Consider the following 23,918-nt stretch of genomic DNA (forward strand, 5'->3'; position numbering starts at 1 on the left):
ATAATATTTCATTACAGATATTTATCTACATATACAAAAGAACAATAGTTGCTTAACTCAAATTTTAATTTTTAATCCTTATATCATTGGAACCTGATGTCGTAGGGTCTCACTGAGATCTGGCCTGAGATATGAAGTTAAATTAATTATTATCAATGGTCGACTTTAGAGTGACACAAACTGCTTTGGTATTTACTATTACCTTAAAACTTACTTAAACCTTTTTAAAGAATTGCATGGTATTGCTTTTACTTTCGCATCTAAGAAGTAACATGGACAAATGATTATTTACATTTTCGTGAGAGCTTGCAACCTTTGGATATTCAAAACAACAAGTTCTGTTAGACCAAGTAGTAGAAGTTAGAAATATCATTGGTTTATTCACCTAAGCTTAGAGAGACTAAAAGTTCATTAATGAAGGTTTATAAATAAAAAATATTTTTAAATTATGCTGCTCATGATTTGTTTGTTAAACCCATACCTACTTTGCAGTTCTAGTTTTTAAAACCTATTTTCAGGAACATTCGAAGAATAGGACAATATGAACTGATTTCGTGATTTATTCTTTCCCGTTAGGAGTTTATATTTTTAATTATACATTAATCAACGAAGACAAACCTAAGTATAGGAAATGAGTTTTTGCCACAAACTCTAACTGTTTTCCCCCATTATCTTAGCAACCCGATGTCGTAGACCTTTAATATTTCAAACTATGAATTATGTTAGATCAAACAGTTTAAGCTTGAAATAACATTGGTTTACACCATCTGGTTTCAAAGATATACCCGCATAGAACCCAAGACTCTGATTTGAGTCTGAAAAAGACTCGAAAGACCCCAAAAACAGGCGCCTGCCAGACTCCCAATTAGTACTAAAGAAGGAAGTCTTTTTAGACCGTTAAGACAATGAATCAGGCTCTCCTCAAATCCTGAGGGTATCAGATTTCTTTCTCAGCAGGGGGCCCTTATCTCCCTCAAGATTTATTACTTTGGCGCCATATGTCTGCATCTGCAAGCTGTCGAGACAAGCTGTTTTCCCCCCCCCCCCCCTACCCTCGTCTGCTCAAGGCGCCTTGTTAGGTCGCCTTTAAGGGTGTCTTCTTAGACCGCCTTCTAGGGCGCCTTGCTGGTTATGTACAAGACTGTGTCAAGACGGGGCGTACACAGGGTTTACCCAAAAATATTTTAGGAGGGTAAAAACTGCCCTATCCCAAAATTTTATTTTAGGTAACCTGTGTACACCCAGTCTTGACAGAGTTGACTTGCATTATTAACGGTTTTAAAAATATTGTTCTGCATTCAGTTTTTCTTATAAAAATAATAAAAAAATGTATATTTTTTTTTATTTCCGCCGTTTTCAAAATATTCAAAATTTAGGGATAATTTATCAAGAAAATCTGCAGAAATACTCTTTTCCAAAAATTCTTGATTTTTTATTACGTTTTAATATTTACAGTGTTATATCTTTAAAACATGAAGTAGACCTAATGTATAAACTCTGTTTAGTAAAAATATGAAAGTTTCAAATATTATGTACAACAACAAATAATGTAATTAGTTATAGTTTAATCAGAGTAATTGCATTTTTTTTTAAATTTAAAACTTTTTGATTTCAACAAATTAAAAAAGCAGAAAAGGCTCTTATAAGAAGATACATGTCTTTTTCCTAAAAAAACATCAAATAGTGTCTATAGAGAAGGACCGTGACCCTTTCCGCTCAAATTCTGAACGAAAAATCGGCTTTTTCTCCGGCCACAGTTGTCTTTGAAAAGTAAGACTATTACCAATCAACAGCGAATAGGCTGTTTAGTTTACTCTGAAATTATCCAAATAAGTGACCTTTACCGTTCTGAATCGGACATTGCCATCTTTGCATGGAGGGTCTCATTAAATTACGCTTACAAAGTCACAATCCTTTAATGATTTACTTTTTTGGATTTTGATTACTCTAAAAACATAAAAGGCTCTAAAAAGAAGAAAACAATTTAGCTTTCCATACTTTGTATTATTTTGTCCGCATACTGGGATTCTTAGTACCCGAATTCTTGATTTTAACATCTTTGAATGTTAAAGGGACTTTAAGCGTAATTTTGATAATGTAACCCTCCATGCAAAGATGGCAATGCCTGACTCACAACAGTACATTTAAAACCAGTTTTCAAATTAGAAATATTGATATGTAATTTATTCTTGTCCAGACAAAGCTTTTAAAGGTAATGTTGTGAACTTGTGAATCAAAATCAAAAATTGAATTGAAATTACAATTCCAGTTACAGTCTCTTAAAATAAATCATAAATTTCCAAAAATGGGGGTTTGCATGTATTTTCAGCATACTGCATGTTTTCTTTCAGATTTGGTTTGGACGGAAAGGCCTGTGTGGAGCGGCTTGTGTGTGAAATCAACTCTAATCCAATGAACATTGGACTAATTGGAGATATAATCAACACTATTTTCTTGTAAGTATTCCTATATTTATTTAATTTATAAAAATGAAGACGACTTTCTTTTCATTTTTATTTCTACCAAGCTTTCAAACAGCAGCGACACATAAACATGTAATAAAGGAGAAGTTTTCCATTAAAAAGACTTTATTTAATTACTTGTAAACTTTTCATTCGAAAAAGTTTTTTAGCAATCAAAACTTTAACAATTAATCGTCTTCCTTGTATTGATATAATTGCCTACCACCGTAGTTAAACTACTTCTTCTAATATTGAACTCTCGGCAAGAATAAATACGTAGTTCAGCTTTTTTTATAGTTCAATTCTTCTTAAAATGTAGTGATAGCTGATTCAATTACTTCTCACTCATTCATAAAGGAATTGAGTTTATGCCTCAAACTCGGATTTTCTAATCCAAATCTTTGCAACCCAATGTTGTATACCTTAAATAATCAAAACTATGAATTCTGTCAGATTTAACAAGTTTTAAACCATCAGGTTGAAACGATATAAGACTCCGCTACTTTCTATTTTTGAAAGAATATTTGAATTGTAGGGGAGAGATTGATGACGATAACAGTGTATTCTATACAGCTCAAGTTACAGGCAGAAGAAAAAAGAACTGTAGAAGATATAGAGCAGACTGTCCAGTATCTGTATTTAATCTGCCTTCAGCCATTAGTTCAGCTTTACCAATCCCGTAATTATTTATACATTTTGTTAATTTAATAAAATATAAAATTTTAGAAATTTATTTTGGAAAAGAAAAAAGGAATTGAGTCTTTGCGACAACCTCAAATTTGCTATTCCCAATATCTTTGCAACTTAATGTTGAAAACCTTTGATATTTCAAACTATGAACTATGTTAGATCAAAGAATCTAAGTTTGAAATATCAAAGGTATACAACATTGGATTGAAACGATATAGGGATTAGAAAATATGAGTTTTTGGCAAAGACTCAATTCCTTAGTCTGCCGTAAGCGTAAACAACCCGCATAGAACAAGCGACGCTGTTTTAAAGTCTGAAAACAACCCGCACGACCCCAAAAACGGGCGCCGGATAGGTGTCGGGTGTCTCTCACGGCAGGGGGCCATTATCTCCCTCAATATTTATTACTTTGGCGCCATATGTCTGCATCTGCAAGCTGTCGAGACAAGCTGTTTTCCACCCCCCCACCCCACCATACCCTCGTCTGCTCAGGGCGTCTTCTTAGACGTCTGTAAAGGGCGTCTTCTAAGGACATCAAGACCCTTTAGTGTATTCAAAAAAATTATTATTTATCCCCCCCCCACCCAAAGTTCGGATCGAAGACCAAATAATTTTTATAATGTCGTCTTCCAAGTATATTTATGATCAAGTGTGGCGGATATTTGTGTTTAAATAAATCGAGTACGCATTCTGATTTCTAATATCATCTTTTGTGTATTTCAGGGCATTTTATTCATCTTTACACAAAATAATTTTCTAGACGATATTCTAAATATTCTTTCGGTTTATCCGTACATCTGGGTTATACAAAATTAGTTTTCTAAATAATTCTTGTTCCGCGAAAGTCTACCGCTTTCAGAAAAAAATTACCTTGATATATATATTTATTTGTTTATCTTCTTAAAATAAGTCTAGGACATGTTCTATTGTTTATTAAGATTGTTTATTGTGTTTCATGTTGGACATTATGGAGATGTTGGATATTTGTTTATATATTTACCGGAAGTATCGAACACAAGACCGGAAGGAGGAGGTGGCGATTGGTATCTATCTCGAACTGGTGATATACCTTGAAATAAAAATATTTTATGAGAAATAATTTTAAAATTATAGATTATAGTTCATGTATGCTAAAATAAAGCGGAAAATAAAAGTAGTTAAACTATGTATGGAAAGTTGAACTAGACAAAAGTGCAACTATATATACCGAGTTCAACTACTTCTTACAATTTATCATTCTGTATTTTGTATAAATTTGTGACCCAAAACACTTGGCAACTTTTAATTTAAGTGACGGTAAATGTAATTTTAAGTGACCCTCCATTCAAAAATGGCAATAATTGATTAGATAAATGTTTAATGGTAACCGTTATGTATTTGAAATTGCACTTCCTGATGAAAAGATGAAGTTTATCAATTTTGAGATCCAATATAATATCAAAAGTTGAGCCAAAAAATTGAGCTATAAACTATTTTGTTATCATTGTTTTCATTTTTAAAACTAATATTCATATTATGGAATACAACATGATTTCTATTCTGAATTATCTAATAAACAGCTTGAATTAAATATGTGGGAGGTCAAATTATTAGATTATGGAATACAACATGATTTCTATTCTGAATTATCTAATAAACAGTTTGAATTAAATATGTGGGAGGTCAAATTATTAGATTATGGAATACAACATGATTTCTATTCTGAATTATCTAATAAACAGTTTGAATTAAATATGTGGGAGGTCAAATTATTAGATTATGGAATACAACATGATTTCTATTCTGAATTATCTAATAAACAGTNATGCAGATCGGATCGCTAATGGACAGGACAGATCGAGGAAACTTTGATAATTCCAGGATCAGGATTGAAAACACGAGAAGTTCCTGGGAGATGAACGGATTCTGGAGCAGGAGAAGAATGGGGTTTCTGAGCAGGTTCGGATTCTTTCCTTCTCCACAGCTACCACTGAGACATTCTAAATAATAAAAATAATTATTAAGTTGGTCAAATTAAGTTAGTCTTTAAGCTTTATAAAAAAGGTGTCATTCAGACAATTAAATTAAAAAACGTTAACTATAGACGACGACATTTAAAACAAATGCTGTTTTGCCATTAATAGGAAAACACACATAAATGTGACAAGACATATTCGTTGCTTTATCTAGAAGTATGATGGGGGGGGGGGCACTACGCACTATCCCTCCCGACCATCTAGTTATTTTGAACCGCAATAGGCGAAATAGGCACGGTTCCAAGATTTTACGACTTTCAAAGTTTTCAAATTTACATATGTTTACTATGTCGACTGCCTCTATATACTGGCTTTTCCCATAATATTTAGAAATCTGTTAAAGACTTTATATTTATCTACCATGTTCAATACGTCCCATGGTTGATGTCCCAATTTACCATGCATGGGCGGCTTAAGGGGGGGGTGGAAGTCCATTACCCCCCTCCTGAGTGAAATCAGGGGGGAGTGTACCCCCCTGGTTTTTGACCTGGAACAGGTCATCTATGACCACCGACAGGTTGGTCAAGCTGAAAAGAATGGCGATGCACCCAAAGTGACTTGCCTCAATTTCGGGCAACAGTGTTTTATATGCCTTTATTTCAAGCTGCCCAAGGAAACTAAATTATCTTAGATTGGAAGAAGGGAGAGGATATTTTTATTTTTCTATTTTTTATTTTGAACAAAAATGTCTTTTTTTTACTCTCAGCTTTCTTTTGGTATACTTTTATTTTTAACTCTAAAGATAAACATAGAAACTATTTGCAGGCAGTCTCCTGCAAGAAAAAGTTAGTATGATTTAAGAAGCATTACTTACTAAAAAATAATAATAATAGCAAAAAATAAAAAATAATTATTCCTTCATTAGAGTAATATGATTTGTACGAGGGATCTTCAGTAAGTGTTGCGAAAAATGTGTTTAAGGTACTTCTAGACGTCTCAATCCTGTTTTTTTTTCAAAGCTCACGGAATCCAACCTACATGACTTCTCCCAACAAACTTTATTCATCAAACTTTTTAAATTCTGTAATCCGCCTTTTCCCTGAGGTTGTTTAGCTCCGTTGTCACAGTGCGGGAATGTTTTAAATACCAACCCGGGAAAGAAAAACCTTTAGATGCTTGATACACAAAAATTCGGACCTTGAGCTTTCTAAATACAAAGATACCTTTAACATGATCCAAAATGCATTAGAGGAGAATAATATGGACAAGGCAACCGTGTACATGTGGACTAAAAGGGAAAAAGTGTAATGGAGATTGTGGACAGAAAGAGGAAATGTCTGCGCAGGAAAAATCCACAAAAACCCCACAAACAGTCCACACAATTGAAAGTTTCGCAGATAAAATTCGCGAGGAGCTTCGTATTTGATGAAGTTTGATGCCTTTGGGATCTGAAATATGGTGCTGCGTAGACAGTTTTGGACAACATTTGTTCCAAAGAGGTCCTGGAAAAAGATATTAAGTGTTTTGTTGAAAAGAGGGGAGGAAGGCCATCCACATCAATCTCTAGTCCAAACCACATTCTCATCATTTTCTCGTCCGAACCACATCGAAATCCTTGTCCTTTCAATATTATTTTTTTTATGTGTCTGATCCTTGAAAATAAATACATTTTTTAAAAATATGGCGACGTTTATAGGGCATAAATCATGACTAGAATAAAGTTTTCCAAGGATTTTGAGATGTTGGAATCTTCAAATCCACGAGAATAATGTCAAACATTGTTTAGGTTAAAAATTGAATCTCTTCTGCCTCCAAAATGGATAACTTTCACAAATAAAAATTTATACCAAAGAATTTGCGTGAACATGGTCTTTAATCTTTCCATCTCAACTCATACAAAATAATCATTGATTTCTGATTTATTTCCAAATAAGGTAGATTTGTTGTCCCCACTAAGAGATCACTACTGCCTGCCGCATGCTTAAAATTCTAGAAAAAATAATGTTCAATTTATATTATTCAAATCATTTGCTACAATTAATGAATTCAAACAGTATTTAATCATATAAAAATTGTAAGTCATATCTCTAACCCAAATTCAGCGGAAATATTACAAAAAGTTGTTTACATCGAGTTTGAGAATGTTTTGCGGCATTTTCCGCGAAAGAAAGGGCTCTTTACAAACGCTTTTTTGTAGAACATCGTTTATGGAGCATTTTCATTTTTACACAAATCTAAAATTTAATTGGGAAAATTTTATATTTCATCTATGCCCTAATGTCGCCATATTTTTAAAAAATGTATTTATTTTCAAGGATCGGACACTTAAAGAAAATAATATTGAAAGGACGAGGATTTCGATGTGGTTCGGACAAGAAAATGAGGAGAATGTGGTTCGGATTAGAGATTGATGTGGTTGGCCTTCCTCCCCTCGTTGAAACGTAGATTACATCTATAAAACCCTCAAGTGCACATTCTACAATAAAGGCTTACCCTACTTTGACTTTTTAAGTTCACCCAACCCTTAGAATATGCATAAATGGATAAAGTTTGAGTCTATGGATAAAATATTTAGGAGCTGTGACAAACAACGTTAACGGGCTCAGGTGTGGCGTTATTTCTGGGTAAACGTTAAATAATGGTATTAGACTCTACACAGCAAATTTTCCGCGGCATTCGTGCACAATTCTGTGAATGTAAACAGTAAATTAAGTGAAAGTATTTCTCATATTTGAGAATCAATCAAGTTTTGCTGAGCGACAGACAGAAAAAATCAATTGTTTTAACATTAGGGATCGATATGACAGCGTTTACGTAAGTTAATTGTTAATTGATTCTGATACTTGCAACTAATGAGAGTTGAATGTATAGTTAATTACCTCTGTACTCACATTATATATATCAGCATATAGTGTATATTTTAAGTGCATAAATATAATTTCTAACTTTAAAATTTTAGATAAAATACCAGATTTCTGTTGTGCCTACAGCCGTAAACTGCGAAAATATGCGGGGATGCCGCGGAAAATTTGCTGCGTAGAATCTACTACCATTATTTAACGTTTACCCGGAAATAACGCCACACCTGGAGAGAGCTAATTGCGTCCAACATATTATCTGAGAGAAAGATAATTGCGTCCAACATATTATCTGGGAGAAAGATAATTGCGTCCAACATATTATCTGGGATAAAGCTAATTTGCGTCCAACATATTATCTAATTTTCATTAGCTGGCAAGGAAATTAAACCGGTAGAAATATTGTGAACTTAAAAAAAACTTTAGGGCTGAGACGTCTAGAACTGTACCTTTAAAAAATGTTTCGCAAGACTTATTGAACATCACTATTATGATGTTAATGTTATACATATAAACTTTAATCCATAATATATATCGTTATTAGATAAATAAATGGTTTAGTAAGACACTGACGTCTCGTGTGTATCATAACCCATGTGAATTCTATGTCCAATGTGTATAATGTCTCCTGTCCAAAGTCTCATGTCCCATTCTATATATGACCCATGTCCCGTTCCCAATAGCAATTCCAGATGTTCAATGTCCAATTTACAATGTCATTGTCCAGATGTATTGTACAATGTAGATACATACAATGTACAATGTCATTGTTCAGATGTATTGTACAATGTAGATACATACACTGTACAATGTTATTGTCCAGATGTATTGTACAGTGTAGATACATACAATGTACAATGTCATTGTCCAGATGTATTGTACAATGTAGAGACATACAATGTACAATGTCATTGTTCAGATGTATTGTACAATGTAGATACATACAATGTGCAATGTATTGTCCAGATGTATTGTACAATGTAGAGACATACAATGTACAATGTCATTGTCCAGATGTATTGTTCAATGTAGATACATACAATGTACAATGTATTGTCCAGATGTATTGTACAATGTAGATAGTACATACAATGTACAATGTCATTGTCCAGATGTATTGTACAATGTAGATACATACAATGTACAATGTCATTGTTCAGATGTATTGTACAATGTAGATACATACAATGTGCAATGTATTGTCCAGATGTATTGTTCAATGTAGATACATACAATGTACAATGTCATTGTCCAGATGTATTATACAATGTAGAGACATACAATGTACGATGTCATTGTCCAGATGTATTGTATAATGTAGATAGTACATACAATGTATACAATGTCATTGTTCAGATGTATAGAAAATGTAGAAACATACAATGTACAACGTTATTGTCCAGATGTATTGAAAATGTAGAGACATAAAATGTACAATGTCATTGTCCTGATGTATTGTACAATGTCTAATGTACGCCGTGTACGCGTGAAGATGAAAGTATAAGCTTGGGAGAGCGTGGGAGCTGTCACTTCTCTTAGATTTCTCCTAATATTATGATACTAACCGGTTTCATGGCTCTAAAGGACTTCACTCAGACAAAAATATGATTTCTATAAATTTTTCATATTTGCAGTTTCACAAATTTATAAGTTTATTATATTTACTCGAATGTTAAAAGATTCAAAAAGCTAAATTTACATGTAAGAGAATATTTTGCCTGACTGCGTGAAGTTTACTGCCTGACTGCTTGTTGGTTTCAAGCTGTATGTTCGTAGAACAGTTGCATTCGAGAATACGCTCCGTAAATATATAAATTTTTAGATATCAAAGTTATAAATCAGCTGAAAATAGGTGAATATACTTCATAAATTCTAATTATATTTAAATGAATTTATATATAATTTATTTCTAAAATGCAGTGTAGCTTATAAAATAAATGATACTTTTGATTGAACAGCTTATATATTGTTTTAAGCATAAACTTTAAAAACAATAAAATGGTCAGTTTTAAGTTTTTATATCTGAACACTGCTTTTTAAATAGATATTATATCATATCATATATTATATCATTTTTTTATGAGGACACAATGGATATCTTTTAAATTTGTCTTTAAGAAATCATCTTATTCCGCCCAATCTCCTGTAAATAGGGTTAAAAATTGTCGGATACCATCAAAATAATTATATAAAATCAGTTTTTTGTGTCGAAAACCAAATCTTAAGAATGAGAGCTAAAAAGGACAAGTAAATGATAAGTAAAAGGACAGGAAGTAGGACAGGACAGGAAGTAGGACAGGACAGGAAGCAGGAAAGGAAGGATTAATAAAGACTAGGCTGGAATAAAACAGGAAGTGAAATAAGATTTAATGAAGGAAGTACAAAGTAGACAGAAAGGAAAAAGGGATATTAACAGTAGGAAGGAAGACTATAGAAGAAAAGGAACCTTAAAAGAACTTCAAAAAGAAAAGAGAAACAAGAAATAAACTAAAACAATTGAAATAATTTAAATTTTATGCTTGGTCACTACTAACCAGTAACCAGTGTGCGTATTTGCACCAAAATTATGCCTCAAGCTTTAATTTGCACATTTAAGAGAAAAAAGTGTTTAGTTTAGTTTTAAAATAATAAAATCATTTTATAAGTGTAATTTTCTCATAGTTAGCTTGAATATGAGATATATCAACCATAACGTAAAAAATTTCAAAAAATAGGATGAACTTCATTTGGTATATATAAATATGTAAAATGAAGCCCATAAACTGTGAAGTAAGAAGACGACAGTTAGACTATCACTCAAGAATTACTTCAAATAGTGCAATGACCATGAAATAGCGTATTCGTGCAGTGTACACAGACCCATTTCACTTGGCAAGGGGATTTTAAAACTGCTGCATGTTAATTCTTTTTACTGAATAATAACTTCAATTACAAAAATTGCTTGGATCTCGTCTTGGTATTCCGCAGTATATGGAGCAAGTTTAGTGTGTTAAAAACAGCTAAATATAATTTGTAAGCGAACTACATATTTCTAAACATTTCCCGCGATATTTTGCAAAAACGTAGATTTTCTAAACGGAGAATAGCAAAAAGTCTACTTCTACAAAACGGCAACTACTACAATATGTTGACTACTACAATATGTCGACTACTACAATATATCGACTACTACAATATGTCGACTATTACAATATATCGTCGGTTACAAAATGTTAGATTATAATGGGTAAGGCTGGATAAAGTCAATTTCTGGGCCGAGTGCTGCAGCTAGGCATGGGCTAGGCGGCCGAGCGCTGCGGCCTCTTTTTAATGTTGATTATTGTGCTATCTCTCACAATTATTTTGGGTTAGGTTAGGTGAAGACAATTTCTGGGGCGAAAGCTTCGGCTAGGATAGGCTATGGGGCCGAGCGCTGTGGCCTCTTAAACGTTGAATAATGTGCTGCGGCCTCCTAAATTTTATTAATAATGAGCGGTCTTTCACATTATTTTGGATTAGGTTAGGTTAAGGCCATTTCTAGGCCGAGCGCTGCGGCCTCTGAAACGTTGAATAATATGATGTTTCGCACATTATTTTGGGTTAGGTTAGGTTAAGAAAATTTCTGGGCCGAGCGGTGCGGCTAGAATAGCCCTCCTAAAGGTTGAATAATGTGCTGATTCTTACATTATTTTTGGTTACGTTAAGTTAAGACAATTTCTGGGCTGAGCGCTCCGGATAGAGCAGGCTATTACATTAACAATAATTATTGCAGCATAATATTAAAGTATTACAATGCTGTATTGTTCGTCCTCCAAAATCCTCCCTTTCTTGTGAGATAAGACAAAATTAGCTGCAACTGCCATGACCGGAAAATAAATTGAAAGAAAGAAATTTTGCGTATTTCTAAAAAAATTCCGCAGATTTTTGACTAAAACTATTGCGTTTTTAGATGTCTAAAAATTTTGTAGCAGTTGATGTTTTGTAGTAGTCAACGTTTTGATACAGTCGACGTTTAGTATCATCGACGTTTTGTTATTCGACGTTTTGATAATCGACGTTTTGTACCCACTCCATATTTTAAACCATCCAAATCCTTTGGAAATGTGTTCTGTTCTAATACCATGGTGCAAAGCAGTTTAAAGATTTTAAACCGAGCTATTTTACCGTAGCAGGTCGTGCATAAGCTTAGGTTTATGCTCTTTTTGTGACCAATCTCCCCTTTAAGGTCTACAGTGTACAATTACACAATGAAGGATATTATGCTAAGTTAACTTTCATTTTTAAAACAAAAACAGTGTTAATATCTCGACCAAAATGGGGAGAGAGAATGTTAAATTCCGTTAGATTAAAAACCCTACACGTTCTTAACACATAGAGGTTTTTGGTATAGATTGTGTCCACGCCCCTCCTTTTATTTTTAAAGGGACTGTAAACGTAATTTCAAGAGACCCTTCTTGTTATGTAAAGAAAAATATCTTCCACATTATTAATCAGATAATCCATTTTAATGTTTTTACAAACGAAACGTTCAGCTCTGAAACCTAAAACGAACGGCTACCGGAAAAGTTTTTTTGATGATTTTTACTAACCGTTCACGAATATATTGGAAAATTCTAAACGTCATTCTTTATAAAATGAACTTAAGCCTTTTTTAGAAACTGGATTGGTATTTGATGCTTCTATTTTGTGTTTAATTTAAACCGTTTCGCAAGAAAAATAGATTTGGACTTTATGATATTCTAGTTTTATCCAAATATCTCAACCCTTCACTTTTCTGAATCTAGATTACTCTAAAGCAGGAGGGACAGAGGGAGGGAGGGAGGGAGGGACAGAGGTAGGGAGGGCAACGTCTTCTGAAAAACTTTCTAACGAGGGTCGTTTCACCAAGATATTTCTGACAGTTCGCAGTTTTCGTTTGTTGTTGTATAAAATATTTTATAATTACGCAGATATTTTGAACCAGACACACTGATAATTCGGATATTCTACACCAGATACACTGATAATTCGGATATTTTACACCAGATACACTAACAATAAGGATATCCTACACCAGATACCCAGACAATTGGAATATTTTACACCAGATACCCTGATAATTAGAACATTTTACACCAGATACCCTAATAATTAAAACATTTTATACCAGATACCCTGATAATTAGAATATTTTACACCAGATACACAGATAATTAAAACATTTTATACCAGATACCCTGATAATTAGAATATTTTACACCAGATACACAGATAATTAGAACATTTTACACCAGATACCCTGATAATTAGAATATTTTACACCAGATACACAGATAATTAGAACATTTTACACCAGATACCCTGATAATTAGGATATTTTGCACCAGTTACCATGATAGTTAGAACATTTTACACCAGATACCCTGATAATTAGGATATTTTACACCAGTTACCATGATAGTTAGAACATTTTACACCGGAAACACTGATAATTAGAACATTTTACACCAGATATCCTGATAATTAGAACATTTTAACAATTTACACCAGATACCATGATAATTAGAACATTTACACCTGATACACTGACAATTAGGATATTTTACACCAGATACCCTGATAATTAGAACATTTTACACCAGGTAAACTGATAATTAGGTTAATAAATCAAAATGATTGTCGTCTTTGTTTGGATCCTAAAATAAAATGTTAATAGTTTGAATACATGTCCAGATTATATTCATAAACAGTTACTAATTACAATTAAAAGTCAAGATACTTGATATTAAGAATTTAAAGGGTTAGTTACCAAGACGATTAATAGGATAGATTGATAAATAAAACTATTTATGATTATACAGCTTACTAATTTTAATGTATTAGCTCAAGATAAAGCTCATAGAAGCATATCTTTTATAAATTATGAAAAAAATTGACAACATTAAAGTAGAATGAATGGACATTTTTTTTATACGAGGTTGTTTTGTTTTGTTATTTATTTAATCGAATCCCTACCTTAAATATAATGTTAGTGTGGGTGCTTTCAGTCAAGTTTGCAGGTGTTTTGTGCGTGTTTGTGTGTGTGTGTGAGCTTAAGCGTGTGTCTGCGTGGAGATCCCGTTATTCTCTCTAGAATTAGGTCAGAGAGAACCGTCTGGTGAAAACTGTAGTTTTACTGCCGGGAGAATCTACTAAAATATAGACACATTTCAGTAGGAGAATCTACTTAAATATAGACACTTTTCAGTAGGAGAATCTACTCAAATATAACACAATTTAGTGGGAGAATCTACTCAAATATAGACACATTTCAGTCGGAGTAACTACGCAAAGTTGTAAGTAAAATAAACGAGAATTTTGACAAACTTTATTTAGACATATAAATCTATATATAAATTTGGCTTGTCTGTCTGTTTGTTTGTTTGTTTGTTTGTTTGTTTGTATCCAATAAACGTCAAAACGGCTGAACCGATCGGGCCCAAATTTGTTATGGGACATCACTTGACCACAGGGAAGGTTCATGAATGATAAAAATTAAAAAAAAGATGGGTGCGAAGCGCCCTAAAAGCCTAGTGTCTGTAAATTTTAATTCGTTTGAGAGGGAAAATGTGCCTAAATTTTGGGGTTTAGCAAGAGAATTTACGCTAAAATGACAGTTTCTTTTCGCGGGGAATTTTACGCAAGAAACCAGTTTTCAGTTTCCAATTAATAGCTCTTAGTCTTACATGCGTTTTAATCTGTGGGGAGGCTCTTTGCTAAAAATCTTATTTATTTTGTCAAAAATAAAAACATATTAATGTTAATTTACTGACGCAAATTTTAGATTTACATTGGACTTTTAAATTGGATAATATTTTTATCTTCAACGCATGATTATTTTATTTATACGCATAACATAATTAAGTTTCACATAAAGTAAAATCTTGGCGACTTGCAATTTTTTCATAAACTTTCCTTGTTTTGCAAAACAATTGTTAAGCTGTTGCCCCCCCCCCCCACCTGTGGACTTGCATGCGCTTTCACACTGCTTGGCTCTGCTATTGGTGGATTCCTAAATCCTGCCTTTCTATTGGTTGACGCAGCAGTCGTTGAACTCTGACATTGGCCTAGAAAGTGTTCCACCCTGAGCACAGCTGTACCGGTACACTAACAGCTGAGACAGCAGAACCGGCCGGCTTTAAATACCAGCTGTTTTTCAGGAGTTTGACGCTTTGCCGAATTTATGATTTTTTAATTATAATAATATTAATAATAATAATGATAATAATTGTCGATCAAATTAGTCATATATGCAAGATGAATTTGCTAATGCTTATGTTACAATTTTCTTAAGAAATAGGGTAAAACATCATTTCTTAAGAAAGTATTTTTTGGCTTTCATTGTAAAAGAACGTTTATTTTACAAGACTTAAAACATTTCTGTTTTATATCTGGTATAATTTAAACATTCACGGGGTTGTTGGTTTTATTTGAACGAACAAATGTGTGTTTGCTAAGATGTGTAGTTGAGTGAAGGGTTGTATGAGTGAGTGTGTGTGTGGTTAATACAGTTCTAACTGTACATAACTGTATCCTGCCTAGCTACGATACTGTTCTCTAGTTCGTTCAACTCTCCGGAGAAATCTGCCAATACATATTTACCAGGAGGAGAAATCTGCCTTTCCCTTGCAAAAATGCATTTTGCAGAGAGAGTTTCTACAAGCTAATCCAGTTATCAAGCTTTGAATACATCCTCTATCCCCCCCCCCCACTATCCTGCCAATGCGATCAATACCAAGTCTAAAGTTTCGTTTGTTTAAAGGAAAACTTGACAACTTCTCAATACAAAAAAGGTTTATAGATAGTTCAGGATAGTCCGCAATCATATATTTTTCAAAAATAAAAGTTTGTGATTTCCACTTTTAGTGGAACATATTTTTCTAAATTATGAACATTTTGTTTTAAATTATGAATATTTTGTTCTAAATTATAAACATTTTGTTCTATTTTATGAACATATTGTTCGAAATTATGCACATTATGTTCGAAATAATGAACATTTTGTTCAAAATTAGTAACATTTTGTTCGAAATTAGTAACATTTTTTTCGAAATCAGTAACATTTTGTTTAAAATTATGAACATTTTGGTCGAAATTATGATCAGAATGCATAGAGATATCTTTTTTTTATATCCCTAATATTTTAAATGAAATGTTCTTTTAGCACAGTTCGATATGATGATGAAAATGTTAGACTTTTTTTCTATCAGCATGATTTCTATGACAAAATCCAATAACATCAAATAGATACAAGATCAAATTTTGAATACACAAAAATAGACATTCCCTACAAAATCATTTCAGATTTTTATATAGGACTAACAATTCATATCGTTATTAAGAAACTCAGTAATTTCGATTCTCTTAAATCGTAGTTATAATTATAAATTCTTTTCATTAAAGATGATGGGACACTCAAATCTATTCCGCGTTTATTTAAAGTTTAAAGATTTGAAATTAACCGATAGTTTTATATAAAGAAAGAACTATAATGATCAGAAGAATATAATTCCTAATTTCAAACTTAAATTTTCTAATATTCCTAAATTGAACTATTTTATCTAGTTAAAAAATAATAAGGTTCTACGACATTGGGTTGCAAAGAAACAGGGATGAGAAAATCAGAGTTTGTATCAATAACTCAATTCCTTTTAACCATCTTTATGTCTCCCTGCTTAATTTCTTACAAATATAAATAAATAAACTAAATGACGTCCAGATTTATAATTTTTCTAAATAATAAAACCATGCATGATAATTGTGTTTTGAAAACAAAGTATGAATTTTCATTCCAGTATTTTAAGATTATGCCTGTGTGGTTTACCGACGCATCAAACTTTTGACGTATTGACGCCTTTTCACCAACTTCTACGCCGTAAAATAAAATGACGCATTAAACGCAGATTTCTCTAGATATTTCCCTCACTCTCCAGGTTTCCCATCCCGTCATGTTTTCCTCTGATTTCTCCACAAGGAATTCACCGCTAAATAGGTCAAAGGTAGATACAGGTCCTTCAACCTAATTCAAGTAGAACCTGGAACCCGTAGCTCTAGCTAGGATCGGATAGATCTAGTTTGGTAACCAACCTACCTTGCATAATCTTCTTTCATTGTATCTTACACATATTCTTCTCGTTTTCCTCACCATTTTTCAATTTCAATATTCTTCTTCTCTTTTCTTTGACAATTTTCTTTTTAATTTTCTTCACCTATCCTCTTTCTCCTTATTTTTCTTTCTAAAACATTTCTTTCTTTATATCTTTATATCAATTTCTTTTTTCTTTTGGATTTTTCTTTTATGATTTTCGATTTTCTTGTGATAAATTATCTTTCTGGCTCTTGCTATTTCTTATAAACTTCTTTCTCCGAAAACATTATTATTATGATCTTATTTCTTTTTGGTCTAAAATTTAAATTAGTCAGATATTTTTGTATAAGAAAGAAAATTATGCTAAGGAGTGGAAATTAAATGGAGTAAGATCAGCCATAAGTAGAAGGTTAGGATTAATAGGAGAAAAGGAAAAGGAGAAGGGTTAGGTTTAAGGGTAGGATTAATAGGAGAAAAGGAATAGGAGTAGGGTAATTGGTATGAGGGTAGAATACTCTCTACCAAACACCACTATATCTTTGGTCAGTACAGGGCAGATTATTGGAGTAGGATATTGTTTGAGGATAGGATAAATAGGAGAATAGGAATTGGAGAAGGATAAGGATTAAGGATAGGATAAATAGGAGAATAGGAATTGGAGTAGGATAAGGTTTAAGGGTAGGATAAATAGGAGAATAGGAATTGGAGAAGGATAAGGATTAAGGATAGGATAAATAGGAGAATAGGAATTGGAGTAGGATAAGGTTTAAGGGTAGGATAAAGAATAGGAATTGGAGTAGGATAAGGTTTAAGGGTAGAACGAAGATATGTAAGATAAGGAATGCAGAGATTACTGAGTTTTCAATATACTTGAATACTTGATATTATTGTTTGCTTGAATTCAGGGGATTACAGAGGGGTGTTGTGTGTGCGTGCGGGGGGGGGGTAGCAAGGGGAGGAGGGAGAGTAGGTATTGAAAGGGTTAAAGCAAGACCTATAGGAGCGTACTGCAGATATGAACATTCTCATACATTCTTGGGAAGCCTCAGCTAAGATCGCACTTTCTCTCTGGTTCGTTGAACCCTAGAACAACAGTTTCAGTGTTCTCCAACTCCCCCCTTTTATGTGTACCCGGAGTATTAAACTAAACACGTTAGATCAGATTCTTTTCAAACCAATTTACAGTTTTATGTTTCAAGTCATCTTCCATTCTTTTCACACCGTTATCATCACTGTAACGGAAAAGTATTTTGATTAAAAGTTTTGAAAAGGGTATAAGTCAACTTTCGGTGGTAAAGTTATCAAAAAGTGTCTGTTGATTTATTGGTAGTATAAGCCTAATGTTTGCAAAGTGGTATCATATAAATAATTGTTAGCTCAATGCAGTTTACGGGATTTGCGAATCATGTTTTGCAAATCTTATCCGCGGGCAAGGAGAAACAAGCGCGAAACCTGCAAAATNCTTGGTGTGTGCCCCTGATAAAGGTTGATGCACTCTACTCCTGGAGAAACCCTTACGTGGAGAAACTGCTTAGTTGAGTATAGAGAGGAGCCAACCAGAGCTCAGGATTCGAGATTTAAACACTGTTGCTTCTCCGCAATAGCGCGCAGTAACTAGGCTTTAGGATACGCGGCATTTTTCAAAACAACACGGGACATCTTCAGTTATATTTCGGTAGTAGGAGAGAGCAGACGTTTAAACTAAACCTTTGCCATTGAAGTAGTTTGTGAAAGAAATGTTGAAGTTTTACATTGACATTGACAGTTTTTCATCGGAGCAAGATACAACTCGGGGTCTTTAAATCATAAACATTTATAACAGCACTCATCTCTAATCCCGTTCTAGATTCAAACACTAGTTCTAACTTAACCGTAGATCCAATCTAACCATGGATCTGATCAACTCATACAATATCGGAGATTGGGACTCGGAATGCGATGATACTAGGGGGCTGTAGGAATGTTTACCTTTCAAAAAACATTTTGTTTATCTTTAGGAAGAGCCGGGACAGATTTCTCAGCTCTCCTACCCTCCAACAACCACACCCCTTTACAACCGCCCTCCAACCATCCTAACTCCACCTTTCACCATCTAATTGGCACTTGTTCAAATTCTACTAAATACCCCGATGTCTGCTCCGAGTACTATCAAGAGCACGGAGGAGACCGTGGAGTCCTACCCGGAGCAACAGGCCGAGGATTACGCTCAGCACTGCGGAGTTGTCATGTCCGAGAACGAAGTAACGAACGGATTCGTTAAAGATGGCTCCAGTTTACCCTATATATTTGAAACAAATGATTCTGGTAAGCTTTCACAAACTTTTATATTTAATCCAAACTTTCTTCTAAACTTCAAAATCCTTTAAAGGAATTAGTCCTTTCCAAAAACTCAATTTTTACTATCCCTATTTCTTTGCACCCTGCAGGTGTAAACCGTTGATATTTCAAACTTTGATTATTTGATTGAACAGAATTTATAGTTTGAAAGTGCACGACATCAGGGTGTAAAGATATAGGACTTAGAAAACTAGAGTTTGTGACAAAGACTGAATTCCTTTACAGCTGCACCTACTTCCTGTTTTGACCGTCTGTTATTCAGGAAACCGGAAGCGCTCTTCTAAGATCCTTCCTGTTTGCGGGATGTGCGGAAAGAAGTTTGTCTGTGTTACAACCATGAAGCGTCATCTTGTGACCCATACCGGAGAGAAACCCTTCTCCTGCAAGGTGTGTGGAAAGCAGTATACGCAGAAAGGAAATCTCAGGGTAAGATTTTACAAAGATTTTTTTCTTTTCGATAATAATTCAATTTTTTAAAATCCTTATTTCTGATTGTTTCAGGTTCATGAACGAACTCATAGAAATGACCGACCTTTTGAGTGCAACATTTGCTTACAGAAGTTTTACAGGAAAGAACCAATGCAAAAACATCAATGGCGACAGCATGGAGTTGTGCATTTTAAGACTAGGCCCACCAACACCGCAACCAACAACAACATCAACAACAACAACTCCCAACCTTCTCTTGGTATAATCGGAGCTGAAGGAATACTTTATCATTCCCTGACTGAGAGCATCAAGGAGGTTAATAGCGGAGGTTGGAGTCAAGCAGAGATTAAATTTGAGGAGATTAAAAACCCGGAGAATACACAGATTTATGAACCGGATCAAGACCAGGTTCAGGTTCATATTCAGGTTCAGGATGAAGATTCAAGAGAAGAGTTTATCCTTCTCCAGAATGTACCTCCCATCCTACCGGAGGAGAAGTTTGAAGTTCCGGAACCCGTTGAGGAAACTGTAGTACACACTACGGATTCAGAAACTTTAGTTCAGATCACAGAACCTGAGACTACAGTTCATACCACAGATCTGATAGATCATGAAGAGTCATTTAAGCCTATAAAACTAAAGATGAAACTAGCTCAGGCTTACATGAAGGAGATAGAGGAGAACAGAGAGAGAGAAGAGAGATATGATCAAGGACGGGAAGGACGAGATAGATCTGATTTATCTCCATCTGTCTGCAGAATTGATTATAATCTAGGAGAGTTCAGACTATCAAGCTCAGATAGCAATTCAACCAGTAATATTGAGAGCAACCCTAACAGTAGACCAGAGAGTCGACTTCCGTTTCTCCAGCCTGACTTGAAGGTACCAGACCTGTTCTCCTGTCCCCCAGATGTTGCTGATAGCCAGGATAGTTTAGAGTTTCTCTGTAAGGCCTGTGGAACCACATGTCTTGTGTCGGATCCGTACAGTTTCAGTTGCCCTGTCTGTAATATCAAATATACATCTATGCCGACCAATATGATTGCAGATCCTCTGCAGTGTATTGGTTGCATGGAGCTATTTCCTCATAAACCTGCTCTTAAACAACACCAAAGCTCAGAGGAGAAAGAACGTCCGTTTAAATGTTGCAAATGTGGATTTGGATTCAGACAAAAGGCGCATCTTCAGAAGCATCAATGGCGGATACATAGGAAAAGGTTTGAGGCGGAACCTAATGTTCGTGTGGCGGAGGCACTTCTTTCCGCCGTTGACGGTGTACCAGTTGTAAACCAGGAGCCCGAGCTCCAAATTGACCCTTCTACTATGGTCTACACTGCTGAGCAAAAGGTTCCAAAAGATTACTCCAGGAGAACAGAATTGGAACCAGCTCCTCTCGATCTCTCACCCACTAAGATGTATGGAACCCCGGGCAGTATTACCAAGTGGGTGGAGCAGGTTGAAACCGCAAGAACCCCGATAATCCCTGATATATCAATCATGAAGAAAGCTCCAACTGAAGCGATGTCTAGGTTCCAGGAGTTGTTGAGCCGACCTGTTCGGAAAGAGCAAGTTCAGCTTCATATCATCAATTCTCTCTCCGGTAGAAGAGAAGAACCTCTCATCATCCACCTAGGAGAAAATAACTCTGAAACTAACTCCAAACCGTTTGCAATCAAAACAAAGATTCCGGAGCAAGTATTAAACAATAGCTGGAAGAATATGGAACAAGCCAACAATCCTCTTTTGAATCAGATCATGCAAGAACCACAAAAACCGTCTCAGATTCTTAACTCATCTCTTGCTCCTGCTGTCTATATAAGTCGAGCGTCTAAGCGTCCCAGAACGGATCCTATTTTACAAACGGAATCGAATCCGTCCGTAAACCTAACACGTGCAATCCCGTCACAAAATAACAATGCTGAACGGTCTGGTCTACTGGAGAAGGATTTCCTAATCCGACCCAACCTGGCGAACAGTCCTGACTCCGTAGCTACTAGACTTCAATCCCCGCTGTCCTTGAACACAACTCCGTTGCGGCTAGACACGCCTTACTCCACGGTGTCTCCGCCTCTAAACCTGACACATCCCCAGGTCTCCCCGTATGATTACAGAATTGGAAAATCAAATCTCATCTCCGGACACTTCCAGAGACTAAAGAGTCAAGATGATAGATCTGGAATCTAAATCCGACCTTGAAGTTGACAACTAGAAACAATTGGTTTATTTATCAACAAAACTGGCAATTTTAGAAAACTTGCAAAATTTCTCATTTTTAGCTGTGATATTCAACATTATTCTTCCATACAGTGTACCTTATATGCAATGTTTACATTTTTATATTGACAAAATGACATTTATCCTACTAAACTATAAATTGACCCATGGACTTTGATTTAGCATTATATTATACAGTAATTTTATCCACAAATATTAATTGAATGTCACACATTTTATTCGGAGTCTTTCCGTAACATAGATATATTACTAAAAGTATATAATTTGTTGCAGAATACTTTTTCAAAGTTTTATTTAATTTCATGATATATTTTTCTAAAAGTTTCCTGTCTTTTGGGTGATTTTGGGGAATTATTTCAGAACTCTAGTTTCTTATTGTTTTTGTTAAATTGTTATTTAATAAATTTTAATTATTACAATATTCATTTGTATTTCTTTTTAAAGTTTTGAACTGATAACTCGTACACAAACTTTTACTCTTTGCAACCTGATGTCACAGGCGTTCGACATTTCAAATTTTGTGAGGTCAAATATTTGAAGGTTTCGTTAAAAATGGACATGTCAAATTTAATTTCACTATATTATCTCTTTAAAGAGTTTTAATTTGTTGTCCAGTTTAAAGCACGAAGAAAGAAATCTACAGCTTTTTTTGTTAAATGTAAACTAAAGTCGAAACTTTTGAGTGGTATCATTGATCTTAAATTCTTGATTTTGATATTGATACTGATCTTGATATCCAACGGGATACCGATCTTGACATCTAACGGGATACTGATCTTGATATCCAACGGGATACTGATCTTGATATCTAACGGGATACTAAAGAGGAATTAATCCTTAGGTCTGCTGTAGAGGGAGATCAATACACTAATGATAAAATATAGAGTATAAAGTATTTCTCACTTAAGTTGACATTAAGTATGATAATGAATAATAAAACGTTTCCAATATTAAAACAAGAGTGTTAAAAATCTTATCTTTGGGAAAAAAGCGTAAACCAGCATTTTTCAAAATCTACAAATTAGAATTTTATCAGATAGTTTACATATCACTATGAATGTTTAAAAATTAAAACGTATTTTAAAGTATATGTTTAGATAATCATTTTTAAGATCTTGGCTCCCCCCCCCCCCTCCCCAACCGTAATTTATATAATTATGGGAAAGGAATTGAGTCTAGTCCACAAACTCTGATTTTCTGATCCCTATGCCTTTAAGCAACCCCATGTCACAGACCTTGGATGTATCAAACTATGAATTCGGTTTGATCAAATAATCTAAGTTTATAATATCAAAGGTTTGAGCCATCAGGTTGCACAGATAAAAAACTAGAAAATTTAAGTTTGAGGCTGCCAAGGACTCAATTCTTTCGGAGATGCGGTGGTCTTCAAATAATAAACTGGAGAGAAAACGAGTGAAAGCTCTTAAAAAGTTATTATAGCTTTGTTCACTAAACACTACGATTTTCTTTAACACAGGAACGACTTGTCGTCTTTTTGAGGTAAATTAAATAATTTTAGTTCTTGAGACAATAGATATAATCGTGGGATTTCTAAAATGTGGCTTGACTTATGAATAGTCTCTTCAAAATAGAGATACATTACATATTAACTTCCTGTGCTTGAAAAAGTTGATAAAAAGATAAATAGGCTCCGGTGTATCATGCCTTTGTTTTACAGAAGTCCAACTCCCATTGAACTGATTAACTTTATACTTTAAAATGTTATAAAATTACTCAGGCTCTTGAAAAATTAAGACGACATTCAGAAACGACGTGCTGGTACATTACCAAATTACCAATTTGTGTAGCCTCGCGTAAGCAATTGCTGAGATTTCAAGGAGGTTCCTTGTGACAAGTGAACATTTTG

General features: G+C 34.2%; 1 protein-coding gene across 1 annotated transcript; it reads left to right on the forward strand.

Annotated features, from left to right (window-relative positions):
- Positions 1 to 9,728: 9,728 nt before the first annotated feature.
- Positions 9,729 to 22,470, forward strand: LOC111715759 (uncharacterized). The gene is made up of 4 exons (XM_023491132.1): positions 9,729 to 9,817; positions 19,048 to 19,354; positions 19,650 to 19,813; positions 19,889 to 22,470. Exons 2-4 carry the CDS (start codon positions 19,180 to 19,182, stop codon positions 21,998 to 22,000), a joined length of 2,451 nt encoding a protein of 816 aa, XP_023346900.1. The 5' UTR covers positions 9,729 to 9,817; positions 19,048 to 19,179; the 3' UTR covers positions 22,001 to 22,470.
- Positions 22,471 to 23,918: the final 1,448 nt, after the last annotated feature.

Source organism: Eurytemora carolleeae, unplaced genomic scaffold, assembly GCF_000591075.1.
Source record: "Eurytemora carolleeae unplaced genomic scaffold, Eaff_2.0 scaffold1003, whole genome shotgun sequence".
Taxonomy (NCBI): Eukaryota; Metazoa; Arthropoda; class Copepoda; order Calanoida; family Temoridae; genus Eurytemora; species Eurytemora carolleeae.

Bases quoted from the DNA above. Each gene is read 5' to 3' on its own strand.
- LOC111715759 (XM_023491132.1), top strand. From the start codon at position 19,180: ATGTCTGCTCCGAGTACTATCAAGAGCACGGAGGAGACCGTGGAGTCC. The intron at 19,355-19,649 runs GTAAGCTTTCAC...TCTGTTATTCAG, and splicing joins ATTTGAAACAAATGATTCTG to GAAACCGGAAGCGCTCTTCT. The intron at 19,814-19,888 runs GTAAGATTTTAC...TGATTGTTTCAG, and splicing joins CGCAGAAAGGAAATCTCAGG to GTTCATGAACGAACTCATAG.